Source organism: Pieris napi, chromosome 4, assembly GCF_905475465.1.
Source record: "Pieris napi chromosome 4, ilPieNapi1.2, whole genome shotgun sequence".
In the NCBI taxonomy this organism is placed as follows: Eukaryota; Metazoa; Arthropoda; class Insecta; order Lepidoptera; family Pieridae; genus Pieris; species Pieris napi.
The window spans coordinates 5,731,883-5,754,617 of NC_062237.1; the positions used below are offsets into that span (position 1 = coordinate 5,731,883).

Sequence of the window (22,735 nt, forward strand, 5' to 3'; positions counted from 1 at the left end):
TTAAATTTATGATTTATTCCACACATAAAATCTTTATTTCTACTGTATAATAAATAATCAATAAGAGAAAATTCTCCAAAACTCGATAAAGAAATTGTTCCCATTCCCTCAAGCTCCAAAAGTACCTTTACTCGAAAACTCAACCACACAGTTTAGTACATAATGACTCGAAATATTTAATTGGAACACTGTATCTCCAGCATAGCACTGTTTTATATTACAAACTTTACGACGCAATAATTTGAAGCTTTTTCGTCTATAATTCGAAACAAAATAAGTTATCTGCTTTAATCTTACTGTTTGCCGACAGCGTAACCCACTATTAGTTCATGGATTCTGACTCTAAAAGTTGAAACAAAATCCGCTTAAGTCAAAATCATACGAATGTTACAACTCGAATTGTTTAGCATCTCTTGGTGTTCGATTTATAGAGGTTTTACTGTAGTTGTACTCTTCAATTATTTATTCCGCCTTAATTCAAAAATGACTCTGAATTCTTTTGCCGACAGTGTAACGCCATCTATCGGTTCAGTCGATGGTATGGGATCTCCATTAGGTATTTTAAGATTGAACCTTTGCAAAATATGAGTAAGGAACAAAAATAGTTCAGCACGAGCCAGTCCCTCGCCAATACAGCGCCTTTTACCTGTAAAAGGTAATTCTTAATTTCTCAATCGAATAATTTAATCTCTTAAATTCGTATCGTTAATAGGCAATACAATTTAAGATAAATATGAGCTTTCATACCAAAATGAATACCGGTAATATTACGATCTGAGCCTACTTAGGTTTCAGGCAAAAGTCACTTTTAGTTATAGATAAATAAATTAATATTTTTCTGTAGGAAATCATGCGATTTTTGCGAAGATTATAACTCGTAGTATCTATTCATTGTTAATTTGAATATAAACCCTGTTTAGTCTCATAGAAGAGGCTTTTGATTACTACGCCAATAAATCTACTCTAAATACGAAATATTTGTTGCAGCCACCAATTAAATTCTTCAGCTCAAGCAATAATCGCGATATACTATGAAAGATCCTCCTTGAGATACTAGAAATACAAAGTTTGTATGACATTTAATTTAACGGTCCAATTGAAAAATGTTGCCGATCCGCACGTTAGCGAAAAATTATAGAGCTTACAAAAATCTATATATTTTTTAGCAGATGATGTGATGATACCGCCAAGGTTAAACTTTACAATATGGACCATCGATTTGAATGCCCATACTTTTTATGTAGATAGTAGCGTTTTGCAAAGTTTTAAGTTGCGGAAACTTACGGTTCATAAGATAAATTTATTTTTACTTAATAAAAATGGGCAAATAACACGCCATAACAATTATGTTATGGCGTGTTATTATAATGTATTAACATTTGACAAATAATTGATGTTAAACGTCAATTCACGTTTCAATTAGTGTAGGTTCCGAAAAATTTGAAAATATCGATACTTTAAAGTGTTTTTCTTTATGCCGAAAATTTTATATTCAAAAAGTACCCCAAACCGAATCAGAGCACCCCACTATCCACGTGGTCTTGTCTAACCTAACCTACCCCTAGAGTGTATATAAAAAATCGGAGGCGCGGAGGAAGAGCAGCCCCCACCCGCTGTAACAAAGCACAGGCATTATGCAAGCCGTAGCGGCTAACGGCAATATGGACATTCAAATCGATGGTCCATATTGGAAAGTTTAGCCCATAGCAAAATTATCAGGTATATATTTACCGGCACCAAACGGCATTAATAAGTCACTTTGAATCAAATTTCCTTCCGCTGTTATGAATCGCTCTGGTTTGAATACATCAGGGTTCTTCCATTGATCCCCGTTGTGAAGATCATGGATAGCCAGTAGCAAAAATGTACCCTAAGAGGAATAATTACATAATAAATAAAATGATAACACGAGCAAAACAAGTTCAACGAGTATCACTGATAACAGGTCATTTTAACAATTGTTATTATTTTATTTTACGTCACTGTTACTTCAAAATATTTTTAACAAGTTCCTATTATTATTTTATAAGATATTGATGTTTTAAGATTTGTGTTTACTTGCAAAATATTGTTTTTTTATGCCGCCATGGTGATGTGCGATTGAGAATCTATTCGGAACTTTTCTTATGCAGTTGTATAAATAAAAGACATTATAATCAATGAAAATATATAAATAGATTATTTTTTGGTTTGGTTGCAACTGAATATGAAAACTAAATGCGCGGCCCGCGAGATGGCGGTGATGGGATAGGGGCCACATTATGAATTACGAAACCAGAGGTCGTAACAATTTTTGAGTATACCGAGGCATGGGTCAAGTTATGCATGGGTCAAGTTATGCATGGGTCAATTTATGCATGGGTCAATTTATGCATGGGTCAATTTATGCATACATGCGAGAAACTCCTGCATTTGTAAGGCGGCCATCATTTTTTACGGCCATTTTGAATTTAATACACTACCCCTATTAATTGCTCAAGGTTTACTACAATTTGACTACAAGGACTTGGAGCCGGAGACCGGGAGATCAACTCCCGTTACGCTGTTAGCCATGTACGGCGGTTTTATGATTTTTGGATTAAAACTTCCGCAAATTGGATACCGCTAGGTTATTATTTAGGGTTACCATTAGGCCGACTGAATTTTATTTCGAATATTCAGACCTTGAAATTGCCAGATATTTCCTGTTCCATAATGAATTAATGTATGAATGAATGTTGTAATTGAGCGTTATATATTATAAGTCTAAGCCTATGATAAATAAAAATACTTATCGGATTTGATTTTAAAATTCATGAATCACTATTTATGTGGAGACAATAAAAATACCACACATTTAGAATATCAAAATTCTAGTTTTTAATAACGCTTAATTATCATATTTAAAAAAATAGTGCTAAAGGTCACATTTAAATATATTGCACATATGAAACTTAAAAACACATTAATTAATTCATATTGTTTTTCGCCCGAAATCGTAGCATTTTATGATGGTAAAGATTATCAAAAACCCAATAAGATATAACAGAAGACAAAGATAACATTTAAAATGTGCTGTACGTTGACTTGAATATTCTAAACACAGTTTTCTGTTGAAACAATAAATTAAAGTCATTATATCAAAATTAGTTTATCAAGTAAATTATAATCGTGCATACCTACATTAGTAAACAGATTTCGGAAATTCAAAGAGTAACGAGAGAAGCAATAATTGTAAACCCAACAGAAATAATATATTTATAAAGAAAAAAATATTGGTCGTTTGTAAAGTAGGTTTACGATCGAGATGTTTACGTGATAACGTCTTATTGGTGATATAAGTTTTTGGGAAGTAAGGAATTAATGAAGATAACAATTTTTTCAAATTTTAAATTACATCTATCGTTTTATTCACACTTTTGATGATAAATTTCGGGTGTAAAATGACAAGTTTACTTATTCGACTATGATATACATTTTTCTTCATACATTCACGGAATGACTGGCAGCGCTCGAGATGAGACGGGAGATCGGTCCGTCTCTCTCTCGTTATACCTGCGATCGCGCTCGTGAGGTTTTGGTGTGACACAAGTTTCTGAACATGTCACCCGACTAAAACGATTTTAAAGACGTTATCACGTCAAAAACAGATAAAAGAATTAATGGTAAAGGGCCGAAACAGTCAGACTAATGGAGAGTGGTAATGTTAAGTAGAATCAACTACGGTAGAATAAACTGGCCAGGGCATAAAGGCTACTATGTATAATTTAATACATATACTTAAAATACTGACTTTAATGCAGAAATTACCTTTCTTATTATATAATCACCAAGTCGCGCATCCTCTCTTGCCATATGAGGTATACCTACTGCTGCTACACTCGATATTCGCAAGGTTTCCAGTATTACTGCTTCCGTGTATATCATCCTATAAGGAGACTATTATTTTAGTCAAGTCAAAAACATTTAATCATATAGGTAACACAATGTACCTACACTTATGAACGTCAAAAAAAGAAATGTGTATGAAATGCTTCTAAGTTTACATTTAGTGCCAGTTCTCAAATCAAGGGCGTAGAACGGAAGAGAAGAACTGGCAATAAACTCTTCGCCACTCTTTTTAATCGCCATGTTTTTTTTTACACAACGTTTGTAAGGAGCTGCAACCAATACACCATGTTCCATGTGACATCTTAAGTAATAAATAATAATAACATAAATCAAAAACAAAGACTTGTCCTTTATCAGCGATTCCTATTTCACCATGCCCACGAGAATGTAAGTGCGTGCTCCTGCACACACAAATGTCATTACATTTAAGCGAGCATGACGATCCTTGAAATGTGAACTTGGCTTAGATATTAAAGAAATGTTAAATTGATTCATAGGCTGTCAATACTGCCCTGCGATTCTGTAACTCACTTTTCGAACTCACACAGCGGTTTTCGCATCGGCGGTCGCTCTCAAATCAGTCGTGAAGCAGTCATTTTATGATTTGGCATTCTGATAAACAATAAACTACAAGCTACCTTTTCAGAATGCCAAATCATAAAATGACTGCTTCACGACTGATTTGAGAGCGACCGCCGATGCGAAAACCACTGTGTGAGTTCGAAAAGTGAGTTACAGAATCGCAGGGCTGGTGTGCGATTTGAACAAAAACATTGAACAATATTGGCTAGTTAGTTACTGAAGGAACAAAGAAATGTCAGCTACTGCTTTTATATTTACTCACCTGGACCTATCCTTAAGTGTTGGAGGTCGATTCTCGATTTCCGTATCGATCTCTGCCTGCAACTGCGTCTGTATATCTTTATTTAAAACTATATGAAGTAGCATAAACACTACCGTGTTATTAACTGTTTCTACTCCAGCCTCCAACAAATCGCGACAGATAACTTGCAGCTCTTCATCTGTGACTGGAAATAAATAAAATATAAAGGAAAAGGGAAAATATAGGTACGGTATACGGACGGTAGTTGCCGGTGACGTTCTTGATTTAAAATTATATAAAAATTTCATTCATATTTAACCGCTTACATTTTGGAACCTTAAATGTATAAACAAAATTTATAAATATTTTCCTTTTTAAAAAATATTAAAATTATTTCCTCATAGTTTAAATATGCTTCTTAACACAAAATTTAGTTTTATTATATCTTTTATTTTTATATGAACATGATGAGGTACAACAGCTAACTTCCGTTTACCTTGATTGAATTACAACTCTACTGTATTACCTGGTCGCGGCGTCTATAATCATGTGTTACATTCTATTTAATATGTAATTTTCTTATAAGTATCATGTTCGTGCACAACACCTATATAATTATTATTTGCTATCATATGCAGGCCATCTAACAGTATATTTGTAATATGAGATAAACTAATTATATTATTTATATTGCAGTCCTGTTTTGTTCAAAGTGCTCAGGGGAATAGTCAATGCTTCCTGATACATTCGCAATGACCTCCATCGGGACCTTAATGTAGAGGACGTTACCACAATAATCACAAAGATTGCTGGAGCCAACAAACAAAGGCTCCACCAAGTTTAATGTCGAGGCTATTCAAATTCTTGACACCACGGGTCTGGTGAGAAAATTAAAAAGGAGGAAACCATTCGAAGTAGTGAATTAGTGTGAGTGCACGGTAGTCTTAAGTGCTAAACAGTGGTGAAAAAAAATAGTACACAAGATCAGAGTGTCTTTCCCTTAATAGAGACTGTAAGTAGTGTTATTAGACACTTTCTTTTGTTCAATATTACTTTAGTAAATTAGGTTACTTTTTTTATTATTAGTCTTAAGTTAGGCTACATCGTAATGTTAATTGTTAATGTTGATGTCTTTGTGCAGAGACAATATATATATAAAAAGCTAACGTAACACTGTTTTGTTAAAAAAAATCGTTTGTCTGTAAAGTCGGTTTACTGACGATAGTTGAACGTGACAACGTCATAAGAAAATACTGATGGAATGGTTGCATGTTTCAAAAGAAATTTTTAATTTTATTTGTTTGATAGATATTTTGTATGAATATAGAGAACGAGGTAAATGGAAATCACAATTGAATTGAGCCGAACGCGGAGGCCGATTGTGCCTCTTTGTCGCTCGTCCCGAGGTTTCGCTTGCACTTCAAGCCTTAAATGGAACGCCTCAGAGCGAGGTAACGCCGCATGAGTCATGTTTTTTCGTACGTGCAGCCGGATCCATCGAATTATAAGACGTTGTCACGTCAAAAAGTGTTTTAGGTTATTCTGATCAAACCTGTAATAGTAGAAAAAACATAAACAAATTATGTAATTTTGAAAAATTGATTTCATTAACGATAACGCATTACAAGTTTTTATTAATGTAATGTAACTTCTCGTTTTTCGGTTACTCAGAGATGTATATTTCCTGACACACGCCGAACTTTGGGTCTAAGACGTGCTGTTTTCCTTACGATGTTTTTCTATATCTTCACCGTACGAGCAAGGGAAAAGGGTTGCAGTTTGTGTCAGTTTTATATTAAACGTGAAATCGAACTAAGATTTCAGGAGAGAGAGCAGCAGTTGGCGTCGACAAGCTGATCATGAAACCTCAAAGACATTATCGCGTATTTCTTAAATGTTAACACAATACCGATTTAATCGACAATAAAGAATGACGTCATCTATTGACAAAACCGATTCACGCAGTTCTCTTAATTTATAGCACATGGCACTCGAAATTCAGGTACGTAAGTTAATATTAAAATCGCATACGCTTTTGGAATTTACAAAGCAGCTCCAGGTGCTCTACCCTATTTGAGGACATAGATATTAGTCTATATATAGATAACTGATAATGTATACAATAGAATACATACAGCATTCGTCCTTTTGTTCCATAATATCAATGAGAAAAGAGTCGATTAGATCTCTTGGTTTGTTGACGTCAAGCGTTGTACGATGCTCGTGTATGGTTTCCTAAAATAAACATTTTAGGTGATAACAATTTAAATGTATATTAAAACATGAAATGCCAAAACTTGTACTAAAGGAAAAATCATATGAACCACGTTATTGTGTAGGGTTATTCTTAATACCAAGATGTAGAAAGTAAAGGAAAATAAAGATGAACGACAGTATTGTACTCGAAGTTTTAAACCTTTATATATTTACATATTATTTCTGCCGCAAAAAAGGAAAAATTATATAGGCTGCTCCTGGACTCCTCCCTTCTTATTGGCAGTTCTTATTAGCGGTACTGAAATACGTCAGCGTACTACTCTCATCGACTCATTATTGAGGTCAACTGCGCAACACAACAACAAACATCAATAGACTTTCGGCCTATGGATTTAACATTCGTACGGCCTGACGCGTGACTCGTACGCAGAAAGCTTATCACCTACATGCCTATACAAAACATATAATCTCGAAACAGAAACTAAATGAAATATCAGATGGAATTCGTCACTAACCTCTTTACAGACTATATAGCGTTACATAAAGTCATCTAAATAATCTAGTAGTATAAGCTACGAAATGAGAACTTATATGATACTATAAATGGAACGCAATCTTTTTTAAATGTATTCTTCAAAACCATAAATTACGCACTTCTACAAAGTGATGGAACTTTGGTGCAAATTTTGGTGCAAATATTGTATTGATCGTTCATCAATTGCTAAATAAATGACCTCGATAGTTCTGTAGTACGTTTTTCGTCATTAAATCTTAAATGTGCTGTCAAAGATATTTAAAGTAATGGGCTATCAAATAAGGTTAACCGTTAACGTACTGCGTGATTCTGTCTATATTTTACTTACATCAACATTCGGTTGAAATTTAACAATTTTATTGCATTATTATTAATATAATAGCTGGCCTGGCGAACCTCGTATTGACTAACACTACAGCTAAGAAACCCATGAAGGTTTTGTATTGAATTTTTCCGTAAATTTTCCAATGTTATTAATAGTTCTTCTGGACAACAGACAGACAACAAACCAAAAGCTACGAGAATCGGTCCAGCCGTTCTTGAGTTATAAGTGTTCGAACAAACGTGACATTGTTTTATATATTAAGATAAGTACATATATAACACTACTTACTATTATATACACTTACTATTACTTCATACCAATTTATTTAATGTCCTGTCTGCTAAAGAATAAATGGGAAATGATTCTTGTTTAAACGGTTTAAGAAACGACTACAAATTAAATACTTATTAATTATGAAATAAATAGAAGGCATATCTTAAGTTTAAGGGAAAAATATTTTATTAATAAATTAATTACCTTTATAAACTTATATACATCATCGTTAACGGCTTTTAAGTCTGTATATCCAATTATTTTTGGAAATAAATGTCTCAGATATGGCATAAAGGTTAATATTCCACCACTCATGTCCACAACTTGGAATGATTTCGTTATTAAATCACACAATAGTGTCAATCGGCCATCGTTCAAATCGTATCTAGAAAATTTAAATTTTAATAGTTTATCAAACAAGATGATTTTGTTAATATGTTTTTGAATTAAACACATTTTCCTGTTAAAAATGCGTTTAGTTAAAAATAAATTTCACGTCGAATTCATAACCTCCATCTGTATTTTAAGGCGGGCAATATTATTGATGATTTTCTCTCCTAATTATTTTTCTCTTTGTTGTCCTTCAAGTTTCTATACCATAGTACTTAAGTTATGACCTTAAAGTGAGAGACATATGGAAGTATAGTCGTATTTTTAATTAGACGAAGTTAACTGACGTTTACGGTGTTGTCAGTTTTTAATGAAATAAAAATAGTGTTGTGACAAAGTAAAAACCCCTGAATGAATGATCGGTGATGGCACTAGTCGACGCGCCGCGCTTTGTAATAAGACGTCAAAAAACTGATTGTAGTTACATAGTACTAGTATCTAACTTATATCAGAGCACTTTTATACAATTTTGAAATAGAAATAATATTCTTTTATTGTTTGAAATGATTGACTATTCACACTCATTGTTCATTCATCTGATTTAACAAGAACTGAACGCATCACTATTACTTTAAATGTGTCAACATTATTTTACAAAGTGACATTAGCTACTGTCAGTTGGCTTCGTCTAATTAAAAATACGACTATAGTGCTCCACTCACCTTTTCCCAGCGACTAATTTCCACAAAATATTGACGATGGCAACATCAAGTATATGATTTACGACAATCGGTATTCCGGCATCTATTTTTCGAAGCTCCACGATTGCTTTAGCTTCCTCGCTTATATTGGCTTCCATAGCTCGTGAGCTGTAGCCGAAATTCTTTAGATGCTTCAGCACAGCACGCCTTGTTTTTGCCCACGTAGCACCGTCGGAAAAAACAATACCTACGTTTGTTTGGTTGAGTACAATAAATAAAACAAAAGAAAAATAATACGCGTTGATACATGCATAGTTGTATAAATGACCTTTTAAAATGAGCAAATTGGTGTCATTGTAGACTTTTACGTTGTTAATTTATAAGCTGTGACCGTTTAAAACGAAATGCAGCTGACAGTAACGGCAATATAAAACAAAAAAATATATTGTAGTGAACGTTTTCTTTCAAAATTATCAAATCTATCCTCACTGTGTGAAGACTTAGAACGTGACATTGGCGGAATTGTGATTTACACAGATGTCGCCATTATAAATAAAGTGAAGTGAAGTGATGTGAACGTTTTCTTTAGTATGGATATTTTAATAACCCAAACAAAATGAAACTAAAACTTATATTCACGCTTACCCGATAATTTTTTTTTGTATTAAATGGTTTCAATCAAACAATCGTTACTATTTTAAACTTTGTACTTGCACCGTTATTTAAACGTAATTATTAGAAATAGTTCAATCGATATTACTGTGTATGAAACATTTTAATATAAGATATATAGTAATTATTAAATCAAATAATAACGATTGATAGATGGTTAAGTTATTTAAATTTTTTATATAAAATTGTTTACGTAATCGTGACTGACATAGACTAACTTTGCAACCGATATACGGAATCAAATTCTCAAAAAATACTAACCCAGTTTCTTTCCGAACGACCTTATGGTGTACAAAAATCCATCCGGTCTTCCATCAAACACATCTCTAGACAACACTTCCTTAATATATTTCTTCCCAGACACCACAACAACATTAACTACGCCTAATCGTAAGCCAAGTATTTTTCCATATTTCATGGACCAATTTTTCCAAACGCAATGATGATATTTGTACCTTTTTAAATTCAGCCACACGCTTAATAGATTGCCTATGACTGGTAATACTGGTGGTCCTGGAAGTATTTAAATTTAGAACAAAAAATACCAGTCAAAAAGTCTTACTTATAAATTTTAAATAATCAGTCAACCTGGTGGAAAATATGCTGGTTTTTGTACGGCCTCCTTTAATATGAACATGATTAAAATGAAAATTATTAACACCCACATCTTAGCTATAGGTTTACACGAGACTTACTGGTGTCGGGATTAACTTAAATCGTTTAACGTTTAACGTAACGCTTCTTTCATATTTAAATGTGTGTATTGTATTCTAGTAAGTCGTATAATAATGGGATTTCAATATCTATATATAAAATGGGGCTACAACCTTTTGTTTTGGCCGCACATAACAACCGACGGTGCCGGTTTTCTCATGATGTTTAAGAAAACCTTGAAGCAATGCGATTTTATAAGTTCGTAATGTTATCTTTTGTATACTTTTCTTTGAAATAAAATTTTCATAAATGACCTAGCTGACTCGGCCAACGTTGTTTTGCCGTTATAAATATTATTAAAGAACTAATATCGCTATTAAAATATGGAGGTTAGTGATATAAAGGTAAAAATTAGCTTTATATTTATTTTTTATGCCAAATAATAAAAAATAAAATCAAATAGTTTATTGTCGAATAAATTACAGATACGTTAGTTAGATCCATACGTACCATCTATCAGTATGTAGCTACCATAAACAATTACCATGATTGCGTCGTAACAAGCGTCAAATTTTTGACGTGATAACGTCTTTAAAATCGTTTTAGTCGGGTGACATGTTCAGAAACTTGTGTCACACCAAAACCTCACGAGCGCGATCGCAGGTATAACGAGAGAGAGACGGACCGATCTCCCGTCTCATCTAGAGCGCTGCCAGTCATTCCGTGAATGTATGAAGAAAAATGTATATCATAGTCGAATAAGTAAACTTGTCATTTTACACCCGAAATTTATCATCAAAAGTGTGAATAAAACGATAGTGTAATTTAAAATTTGAAAAAATTGTTATCTTCATTAATTCCTTACTTCCCAAAAACTTATATCACCAATAAGACGTTATCACGTAAACATCTCGATCGTAAACCTACTTTACAAACAACCAATATATTTTTTTTAAGTGTTTATAACCATTAAATAACATGAAAACTACGTATTATTTCTAACAATCTCCGACGAAATGACAACACTAAAACCGTATTAGTATTATCGAAGCTAGGTCGTCGTCGATTCGACTAATCTGAGACCGTTTAGCTTTTCATTCATCAAATGCATCAAATCTCAAGCTTAAAAATCACATTATTAAAAACTAAGGCTAACACTGCTTACTGTAATGGTCTAAGATCCCGCTGCAGGATTGGTGCGCTCATCGACTATTTGTTTAAAACCAAATTTTTATGTTTATTTATAATTAAGAGAATATATATGTACTAGGGTGCCTATCAAAATTTGGCCGCAATTATTTTTAATTAAATTATTTTTAATTGATTTTTGGTAAAAAATTTCGTTCATTTATTATTTAAATAAAATAACGTCTACATCACGGTAATTAATATGAAGATTCTAAAAAATCACGGGTGCCGTTGCGCATCTGGCCGCACCTCTTTGCAGCCAGGTGTAAACAGGTATGATTTCGATAAATTTATACGTTTATAACCTATTTTTATGAATTATATGTCAAATTGAATCTAATTTTTTTCTATTAATTATCATATAAAGTTGCTTAATTAAATCTGGCCGCAAAAAAGGGCTACTGGCTGTTAAAGATAATAAATATTTAAGGTAGAGTGAAAGAGAGTTAGCGCGTAACATCATTTGTCAGACGAGGACAGCGATTGTCGGCTAAGCGACGCTTTTAAGCCATTGCGCATGCGTCGAACGTTAGTGTTCTCAACCACCGGGGAGTAATAGAGACGACTTATAAAAAATATGTAATTTTTTTCAAAATGACAAATTTAAAAATTGCAACAAAAAATTAATATTGATTTGATATAATATCGAAGGTCTAGTTAGCAATTTGTTGAACATTTTGATGAAGCAATAATCCAATTACAAATTATTTGAATGATTCAAACTTAAATATTATATCTCTATTAGATATTAATGATATTAAATGGTTTTTTAAAATGATAATAAATTTTGAAGTTTATATTTTTTTTTACGACGAAACAATAACATTAGCGAGCACTTTTGGAATGATACATTATTAAAGTCGAGTACATTGCTTTTTTCGTTACACAAAAAACACGACTTCATCTTTATCAATTTTATTTTACATTAATTAATATAATAATTTTTAGATGCACAAATAAAATAACAATGTAAATATAAAACGTTGTTTATTACGAACTCCAAAACAGCGTGGTTTTTTATGTTAGAATAAAAATGTTGCATCTATCATCAGTAGAACCTCTATAAGTCGAACATCAAGGGAGACGCCAAAAAATATGTACCAAAATGGCTTGTAGGGACTCGGTGATTATTTCGATTAACAGAGGGTCAAGATTTCAAGTAATGGAGGTTTTGGTGTTTTAAGGGAAGGGAACAAAACATTTTTTCGAGATTTGGAGGTTTTTGACTTGTCGAGGTTCGACTTAACGAGCTTCTACTGTATTCAGTTTGAGAACACTGACATTCGACGCATGCGCAATGGCTTAAAAGCGTCGCTTAGCCGACAATCGCTGTCCTCGTCTGACAAATGATGTTACGCGCTAACTCTCTTTCACTCTACCTTAAATATTTATTATCTTTAACAGCCAGTAGCCCTTATTTGCGGCCAGATTTAATTAAGCAACTTTATATGATAATTAATAGAAAAAAATTAGCTTCAATTTGACATATAATTAATAAAAATAGGTTATAAACGTATAAATTTATCGAAATCATACCTGTTTACACCTGGCTGCAAAGAGGTGCGGCCAGGTGCGCAAAGGCACCCGTGGTTTTTTAGAATCTTCATATTAATTACCGTGATGTAGACGTTATTTTATTTAAATAATACATGAACGAAATTTTTTACCAAAAATCAATTAAAAATAATTTAATTAAAAATAATTGCGGCCAAATTTTGATAGGCACCCTAGTAAATATATATTCTCTTAATTATAAATAAACATAAAAATTTGGTTTTAAACAAATAGTCGATGAGCGCACCAATCCTGCAGCGGGATCTCGTACTATAAGTAGGTATAAAGAAAATATTAATCATAAAACTTAACAGAGTTGCCCTTTGAAGTAGGCAAAGTTCAGTCTTCTATCTTGATTCCTAAAACAAGGACTGTACAATATTTATAGTGAGTCAAGCATTGTTGCGTCTGTAATTCATTTGACAAAAAATGTCAAGAAAGAAATTATTTATCTACATTCTATTGCAAACAAAAAGTCACTATTAAACATAATACGATGCTGTGGCTTATCTAACAAGCAATCTCTCGCAGGAAATCCGAGACCAAACTGGTATGAGTATGACTGATTAATAAAATATTCGTGCAAAAAATGCACCTTATTTTTATAGATTCGCAGCTTCGCCTCATAGAAGATAAATACAATATCTACTCAACGACACTTATATTTTCCACTGAAAATATATTTGTGAACAGTGAGGTGCTTTATGTAACTGCTTGGAACAAAAAACGTCTTTTAACTTTACATCTTTATATATAAAAATGAATACCTATTTCCGTTTAAGAAAATTAGAAAATTTAAGAATACTTATACTTACTATACTTATACACCATACTAAGTAATCCTGAATTTTGTTACGATAGCTTTTTTTGTCAGTGCATACAATTCAAACTTTTGATGTAACCTTATGGCGTTTGACATAACATTGACAGAATGCGTGCTGCAAATATCGTCAAAGTATGTAAGAAAAATGAATATCGTTTAAAACCAATGCTTCGATCGGATTTATTATTTGATTAATAGTAATATCATATAAAATTATTAATGAGATCCACAACATAGTCGTTAAGAAGTCGGTAATAGCATTAATTAATGCAACAATTTCCACTTGATTGAATTACCGAATAATAATGGCTGAGTCAACAACAACTTGAAGAAAAAACAAACTTGTCAGGATGGGTGTTAGGTGTTCGATTGTTTTTTTTAACATTGACCTTATCTTGTTACAATCCTTTTTTGTCGATTAGTCAGGAAACGGACCAAATTCCTAGGCGACTTTGTAGGCATTCTCACATATAAACGATGTTCGATAAGTGTCTTTACGAAAGTAATTTCGTAGCCGCTCATTGTATACTGTATAGTCCCCTTAACGGACCGCAAATGAATTAACGTACTAAAACAAAATAATGATGTCAAAAATAATGTTATTGGTAGCTGATACACAAACAAATATATAAAAACAATTAAGAGGTTAATAATTAAGTTATTATTGTTATGAAGATGATGAAATCTTTTTCATTTCGGTAACCATGTTTTGATAGTGATATCCATATTAATATCTGCCTTATTAATTTAATAAAACAATTTATAATCTCATAAAATTGCCTAAAAGTTAATTTTTTTTTAATTTCATTTTTATATTTATCTTTCATACTTATATAAAATGCTATCTAATTCATAAAGATCTAAGGAAAATCGATAATTTTCACGTATCTTTGCTACTTAATTTGATTTTTAATAATAATTTATGTTAAACAAAGCGTTTAATAAGTATTTTTATAGCCTACGAACTGGTTATTATTGTAATGCGCGCACATTTTTCCGAATGACCAGTAGGTTAACGTGTTATGTTATGGTAACCAAATACGACGCTTTTTTAGATACATTTTATAGATGTAAAGTTTGTAAGTTTACGAACTGATAAGTCTAAAACTCATCTTGACAAGCATATTGCTGACTCCTTTCTACGCGAACGAAGTACTTAGATAGAAGTTGATAATAAAGCAATAACAAAAATAATAGAATCACTGTTTTTCCATAAATAAATATTGACGGTATCAATGACATGTACCTACCTACATAAATATTATAAGGAATGCCTTTTAAATAGTGCATATATTTTAAATATATCATATTAAACTATCCTATTTTTTTTGTTAAATACAATTATTTTTTCTTAAACTTGGATTGACCAGCTGCCGCGTGAGTAGATTTGAAATAAAACTATCACAATCCAGGTATTTAACGTTCAAACAAGAAAATTGAAAAATAATTGAATAGCAGTAAGGTCTTAAAACAAAGATTACGAGAACAAATTGAACGTCCGCGCACTATATAAAAGTGAGAGAGACGTGCCGATCGCATTATATTGTATGTTATCGAAGACTGTGGACAGTTCTCAAATAATTTGATTGATAAATTGTGAAGTGATGTCGGTCCCAAATATGAATGGAACAAAAGTGAAACCGGCGAAGGAAACATTACCCGAAGTTGAGGTGGAAAGCAATGGAAATGGTCACAAGATGTAAGTTTGCTTTGTGAATATTAGGTTTTTTTATTAGTGATACAATTACGCAATATTATTTTATATTACAATAGTTATGTTAATATTGTATCAAGTTATTTTCTATCTTTAACTTTAACTCAAAATTAACTAATCACAAATGCAATTTATAAAATTACTTTAAATATTAGAGCTGATGACCGCCGCCGTCATTTCTAAAACCCTATCATATATATATGTTATAGTTCATATGTTATCACTACTCATAAAATTTACGAAAATTTGTTATAAATTTTAAACGTCGGAACAAATGAACAATTCCACTCTTGCGTACTTTGTAATAAAACAGTACTTCATGATCGTAGTTCGCAAATAAATAAGGGTTAATTGGATACGAGATTGAATGGCATCTTTGTATTCTTATCAATAGTACAGATATTTCCTTAAGTAAATGAATGAATATACTGCCTTTAAATCACTACTTATCGCTATAATAAATTCTTGATATCAGAAAAAATATGATACTATAAAATGCATTGTTTAATACATCACAGAGCCTACGGTAGAATTTTCTTAGGTGGACCTAGAAAAAACTAACTAGGTATGTACATAAAAAAATAATAATTTGCACCTCATGGATCGACCCCCACATTCCCCGCATCACTTTCAGACGGACCCGGCGCGGGGTTATATAAATTGATTGCCCAACAATAATGGTGGTTAATAAGTTTCTCGATTTTTTAAAAGGAAATATCTTAGCTATCACTGAAATTGTATACTTAGAAACAATGTGAGTTGAATATAAACTATTCGTCATTCTAATCATTTGAAAGTTGCAAACCTTCCTAGGCTGGGAGCAACGTAGGATCACTCTGTAGGCCATTGGCATTTCTTAATGACAGGAATTTTTCTTGTCTTTAAAGAAAAAAACAAGTCCTTATTGTTTACATCCTTGTAAACCAGTTCTCTTCTTGTTGTAAAAGGCACTGTTACGTGTGCACTTATACGTATGTTATTAGGTAATTACTTTTTTATTACAGTCACATTAAGTTTACTTAATATAATTGCAATAACAAATATTAACCTTCAACCAAAATGCGTGTGACTTGCATAATAAGAGGATTAATTATACATTTTAAATTCAGTAAATTAGTAGTTATTATTGAAAACAAAAACAATAAGATCCTTCAATGTGTTTCAAAAAAGCAAGAGAAAGAGAGCAAACAGAGAGTTCTGTCATGTTCCATTTGACAATTTGACAGTTGTTCTTCGTAAGATTCTCTATACCTATGTCACAAATTAAATTTTTGACAGATAACAATACCATGAGTTTAATTTTACGGTGATTTCATTTTATCTATGATTCAGTGGTTTAAGTAGTAAGATTTATAGTCTAGTCGACAAGTTGAAAATGGAACAAAATAGAGATACTACTCCTAAAATTATGTGCGATAGCTCATTGGATCCGGAATGACGTCTAGAAAAATGTGCTAAAAGCGTGTATTAGCACATAAAAAATTGCAAAAGTTATAGACCATTAAAGATGAAAAAATAATGGCATTTAGTTTTTTGCCAATATTTAATAAACTATTAATATTTAAGAAATTTCAAATAAAGATTCTGAAAGAGGAGGAAATTTCTAATAAAAAATTTCTGACTCCCAGAACTCTATCTCCATTATTTATAATGTTAATTTAACGCTGAAAATAGGTCTGCGGGTGACATTTTTAGAATTCGCGCGTGGCGTCAAAAGCGACTACGGCACATTAATTTATTTATTTAAGGTATTGAATATTTTTTTTTAAATTTGAAAAAATTATGGTGTGTTCTGAACACTATAATTAATTTATTCCCGTTGAAAATTTTACTTAAAGTTAATTTTTCAACAAGTTAAATAATTGTTAACTAACGAAATTTTCTCGAACGACCGTCTTAATTGTAAGTGAAAAAAAATGTTTAAATAATGGTCGTAAAAATATTTCGCTTCGTAGAGCCTTTCTTACATACATACTTAACAAGATCGTGCCATAAAAGTTAAAAAAATATTTATACTTTGTTTATAACAATTTTTTTACTTAAACAAAAACTTAAAAATCCATGTAATGATGTTAAAAAAAAAAATTTTTTTCTCAATCATCATATAATCGTTTTTTTATTAATACAAGATATTTATTAATTTGCAAAAAAAAAAATTCCCGCCATTTGTTGATAAATTTTTTTTAAACAAATTGATTAAATCAATATTTTTTTTTTAAATTTTAACACAACTTTATTACATTAAAATTTTTATGATTTTTTAAAAAAAAATTTTTCCTTAATAACAATTTTTAATTATTTATAATCGTTTTTTTTAATTTTCTATTGTTTAAATATTTAGTTAAGAAATTTTTTTTTCCTAAAAATCATAATTGACAGTCTTCTATAAAGTAACAGAAAATTTTTTTTTTTTAATCAACAATTCTATTGTTTATTAACTTACCAATTTGTTATAAACAAATATTCAACTTTGGTTTATTTTTTTTCTAAAACTTCTAAAATTAACAAAAACAACCATATATAACAAAGTATAGAAAAAATTTTTTTTAATTTTAAATAAAAGTAATATTCATGATAATCAAAAAATTTACAAAAAAATTTTTTCTATACTTTGTTATATATGGTTGTTTTTGTTAATTTTAGAAGTTTTAGAAAAAAAATAAACCAAAGTTGAATATTTGTTTATAACAAATTGGTAAGTTAATAAACAATAGAATTGTTGATTAAAAAAAAAAATTTTTCTGTTACTTTATAGAAGACTGTCAATTATGATTTTTAGGAAAAAAAAATTTCTTAACTAAATATTTAAACAATAGAAAATTAAAAAAAACGATTATAAATAATTAAAAATTGTTATTAAGGAAAAATTTTTTTTTTAAAAATCATAAAAATTTTAATGTAATAAAGTTGTGTTAAAATTTTAAAAAAAAATATTGATTTAATCAATTTGTTTAAAAAAAATTTATCAACAAATGGCGGGAATTTTTTTTTTTGCAAATTAATAAATATCTTGTATTAATAAAAAAACGATTATATGATGATTGAGAAAAAATTTTTTTTTTTTAACATCATTACATGGATTTTTAAGTTTTTGTTTAAGTAAAAAAATTGTTATAAACAAAGTATAAATATTTTTTTAACTTTTATGGCACGATCTTGTTAAGTATGTATGTAAGAAAGGCTCTACGAAGCGAAATATTTTTACGACCATTATTTAAACATTTTTTTTCACTTACAATTAAGACGGTCGTTCGAGAAAATTTCGTTAGTTAACAATTATTTAACTTGTTGAAAAATTAACTTTAAGTAAAATTTTCAACGGGAATAAATTAATTATAGTGTTCAGAACACACCATAATTTTTTCAAATTTAAAAAAAAATATTCAATACCTTAAATAAATAAATTAATGTGCCGTAGTCGCTTTTGACGCCACGCGCGAATTCTAAAAATGTCACCCGCAGACCTATTTTCAGCGTTAAATTAACATTATAAATAATGGAGATAGAGTTCTGGGAGTCAGAAGTTTTTTATTAGAAATTTCCTCCTCTTTCAGAATCTTTATTTGAAATTTCTTAAATATTAATAGTTTATTAAATATTAGCAAAAAACTAAATGCCATTATTTTTTCATCTTTAATGGTCTATAACTTTTGCAATTTTTTATGTGCTAATACACGCTTTTAGCACATTTTTCTAGACGTCATTCCGGATCCAATGAGCTATCGCACATAATTTTAGGAGTAGTATCTCTATTTTGTTCCATTTTCAACTTGTCGACTAGACTATTACAAAAACAAGTTTTTGAAACATTATATAATATGCAATTTCCCAACTTACAGTTTTGGATTCTTTGGTATATAAACATTTTATAGGAAATATACTTTGTCGTGCATACCCGACGGACCTGACCGTATGCAGCTTAAAATCGACTAATGTTATTTCGAATATTTGTTAAAGTAACTTTATTTGTTATGAAATTAATAATTAGAAAGAAAAATCGAATGTTGAATTTATCAAACGTCTATCAGCTTATTTCATTCCAAGTCATAAGTCAAAAGTAACAATAATTTATATCCCGTTTCAATAAAACTGTTGTTCTTATAAATAAACGATCTTGAACTTTTTCTTCTATTGACTCCATTAATTTAAATTATACAAAAACGAGATATTTCATTATTAAACGATTAATCATTCATCGTCTTCAATACGACTATAGAATACGATGATTTTTTAGGTACATATTGAATATTTTGTAATTTTTATATTAATATAAAACAACTGAACGCGACCTAGTAATTAAATTTATTACTAAAGTAATTAACTTGTGGGTTTTACATAAATGCTTGAAATGAGTTGGTTAAATAAACAGCTCTCGGTACGCGCCTTAGGCTTTTATGATTCCGAGGGATTTTTCTAGATGGGACCTATTTTTATTCCTAGTTTATTAATTACTTTGGCATTAATAATGCAAGTAGATGATCTGTTTGCGACTCAATCTAGGCAATACCTATTCATTCCTCTGTGTGATAAATTATATAGTTCTTTATGGAAGGTAACGATGGACCAGATAGACTTTTCTACACTGAAAAAGTCGGCGTAAAAGTTATTTAATATACCTACAAAATACAAACATACAGGTGATATTCATGTGTGCGAAAAATCACATTAATGGAGAAGTTTGACACATCTTTAAAATAATCTTGTATAATATTATAATTAGGCTTAAACTTGAATCAAGCATTTGTGTCTTATCTAGTAATGTCATAAATTATCATAATAATCTATTGACAAAATACATTCAACCACTACTTTGGCTATACTGTATTCTGTCAATAAATTCTACTATATAGATTATATGTAGATGAAAATACATAGATAACAGAATAATGAAGCCATTGCGGAGTAGGCACGAGGGTCAATAGTAATTTATATTAAATTTTGGTTTTAGAACATGTATAATATTTAGAATACATTAAAATGTTAATATTATCTTCAATTATATTTTTTTAAATATTTCGTTTTTTATCGTGAAGATAAGATCTTGCCATTAATTGTCACTCAAAATATTTTCGTTTAATTAGATCTCGTAGGCATTAAGTCAATTTTTGTTGAATTCTTATTCTTAAAATTCCACTACTATTTATATATTTTAAGGCCGATTTACATTATCTTAGTGTTTAGGAGAGTGCTTTAGGATAGTACTTTAGTTGAAACATGTAAACGCTACTTGCTTTAGTAAACGCTACGCTAAAGAACTTGCCTTTCAACTTGTACTAAAATACTCTCCTAAATACTAAGATAATGTAAATCGGCCTTTAGATAAGGTAAAGATCGAATTTAAAGAAGAAAAAATAAACCTTTATTTTAGTACTACACTACAAAACTGAAAAAAATAAATATTAAATGAAAATAAGAAATATTAAATATTTTTTTTAATTTTTGAGGTTCACATAGCCATGCCTTACGTATTCCTCCACTCATCCGCTATACCCTTAGAAAGGACAAAAACTTACTTGGATGGAAGCTAAAATATCATATTACAAATCTGGCTTGTATTTAGTCATAGAATAAAAATAAATCGGTTACTTTTATAAATAGACAACTGAGTGACTTTGCTCTCGTGTTTTTATAAGTATTTTATAAATCTGAACTGATATGACGAAATCTTTTGAATTTATATCACATAAAAATGCTCATGCAAATGCTTAATTTTTTTAACTGACTTTAAAAAGGAAATTCTATCTTAGATTCTTCTTTAGGGTCATTTTAATCTAAAGGGCATGGGGTACATTTCAGCGTAATTTTCAGTGATCAAAGCCCGATATATGTCGTTCTTATCCATGCGGGTTTCCCTACAATGTTTTTAATCAACGTGTCATGCGTTCATAGTAAGAAAAAGCTATTGGTGGAAAAACCAGGGTTCGCGAACGCACTAACTCACGGTTGAGAATCGTATTTTAGTATTACAATATACACAGCAATAAACGCAAATAAGTCTTTTCTGGCGACATTTACAATAGTGAAAAAATATTTAGCAGGAGAATGGGTTTTTAAATAGTAAATTTCTAAGTCAGGTTGCACTTGCAACTAAATGAATAAATAAAAATTAAAGTCAGCTGATTTGATTGTTTTGTTATATTTTCATATATATCGGTTATATTTATTTTTCGAATTACAATATTTTTTATTTGTTAACAGGTACTCATACGAAATGCTCGAGGAGATTGCAAATTTCCTCCTGACGAAAACAAAAATTAGACCAATTATTGGAATAATTTGCGGCTCTGGCATGGGTTCGTATTGGAAAGACGGTACCTATTAATTACTTCCATTATTCTATGAGAGAAATGTATTAGAAAAAAAAAATCTTACATTTTTGAATTTAGTTAACTTACGATGATTTTCCTTTACCGTGTGTTGTTGAAAACTTGCAGCTATAATGTTGAAAACTTCATTATAGCATATGAATTAATATTTGTCTGAAAAATAGAGACTTATTTAAAGCCAAGTATTCGTTAATTTTAGTCTTCGATTTTCCATATTATAGGAGTACGAATTCTATTTGAACAATGCTTGTTTGTGCGTCCATTTACTTACAAACTCGTTTTCAAATAATCTATCATTTCTATTCTTTTACAGCTCTTGTTACATACAGTTCATCCTAAAGGTGCTAGTTAAAGATACACTTATTGTTACAAACTCCTTACTAATTGAACCTAACGATTGACAAAAGACTATATTTTATCTTACATTCTTGTTCCAGGATCGTTAGCAGATACTATCGTAGACGCTGAGCGGATTCCATACGAGGAAATACCAAACTTCCCCACAAGCACAGTAGAAGGTCACCATGGTCAACTTGTATTTGGTCGCCTTGGAGAGGTCCCCGTCGTAGCTATGCAAGGACGATTCCATTATTATGAAGGATACCCTTTATGGAAGGTAAGGTCTACTTGTGAAACGCTTAAATGTAATTAATCTAAGACCCGTAAAAATTATATTATTTGCAAGGCAAGGTCGCATCGCATCTTAAGACATCGGACGTTTCGATCAGAT

At 30.8% G+C, this 22,735-nt stretch overlaps 2 protein-coding genes across 5 annotated transcripts in view; one reads left to right on the forward strand and one right to left on the reverse strand.

The window, feature by feature from the left end:
• On the reverse strand, positions 1 to 16,819 carry LOC125048643 (farnesoate epoxidase-like). Of its 3 annotated transcripts, none has more exons than XM_047647422.1 (9): positions 16,485 to 16,819; positions 10,008 to 10,259; positions 9,096 to 9,321; positions 8,248 to 8,428; positions 6,829 to 6,928; positions 4,715 to 4,898; positions 3,790 to 3,907; positions 1,732 to 1,870; positions 1 to 646 (listed from the first exon to the last, which is right to left on the reverse strand). In XM_047647422.1, exons 2-9 carry the CDS (start codon positions 10,162 to 10,164, stop codon positions 459 to 461), a joined length of 1,293 nt encoding a protein of 430 aa, XP_047503378.1. In that variant the 5' UTR covers positions 10,165 to 10,259; positions 16,485 to 16,819; the 3' UTR covers positions 1 to 458. The 3 variants fall into 3 exon arrangements, with proteins under 3 accessions (XP_047503378.1, XP_047503377.1, XP_047503379.1); XM_047647421.1 differs by lacking the exon at positions 16,485 to 16,819 and adding an exon at positions 10,335 to 10,896; XM_047647423.1 differs by lacking the exons at positions 10,008 to 10,259; positions 16,485 to 16,819 and having other exon boundaries at positions 9,096 to 9,926.
• The window catches only part of LOC125048645 (purine nucleoside phosphorylase), an 11,033-nt gene continuing 3,786 nt past the window's right edge, over positions 15,489 to 22,735 (forward strand). Inside the window, exons 1-3 of one of the 2 annotated variants that reach the window (XM_047647424.1) lie at positions 15,489 to 15,664; positions 21,878 to 21,990; positions 22,443 to 22,621. In XM_047647424.1, coding sequence (XP_047503380.1) covers positions 15,570 to 15,664; positions 21,878 to 21,990; positions 22,443 to 22,621 — 387 coding nt within the window. In that variant the 5' untranslated portion in view covers positions 15,489 to 15,569. The remainder of the gene's footprint in view (positions 15,665 to 21,877; positions 21,991 to 22,442; positions 22,622 to 22,735) is intronic. The other variant, XM_047647425.1, reaches the window with a different exon arrangement.

Coding starts and splice junctions, on each gene's coding strand:
- LOC125048643 (XM_047647421.1), bottom strand. CDS start 10,413: ATGTGGGTGTTAATAATTTTCATTTTAATCATGTTCATATTAAAGGAG. Junction 10,260..10,334: donor ACCAGCATATTTTCCACCAG/GTTGACTGATTA, acceptor AAATACTTCCAG/GACCACCAGTATTACCAGTC. Junction 4,899..6,828: donor GGAACAAAAGGACGAATGCT/GTATGTATTCTA, acceptor ATTTATTTCCAG/TCACAGATGAAGAGCTGCAA.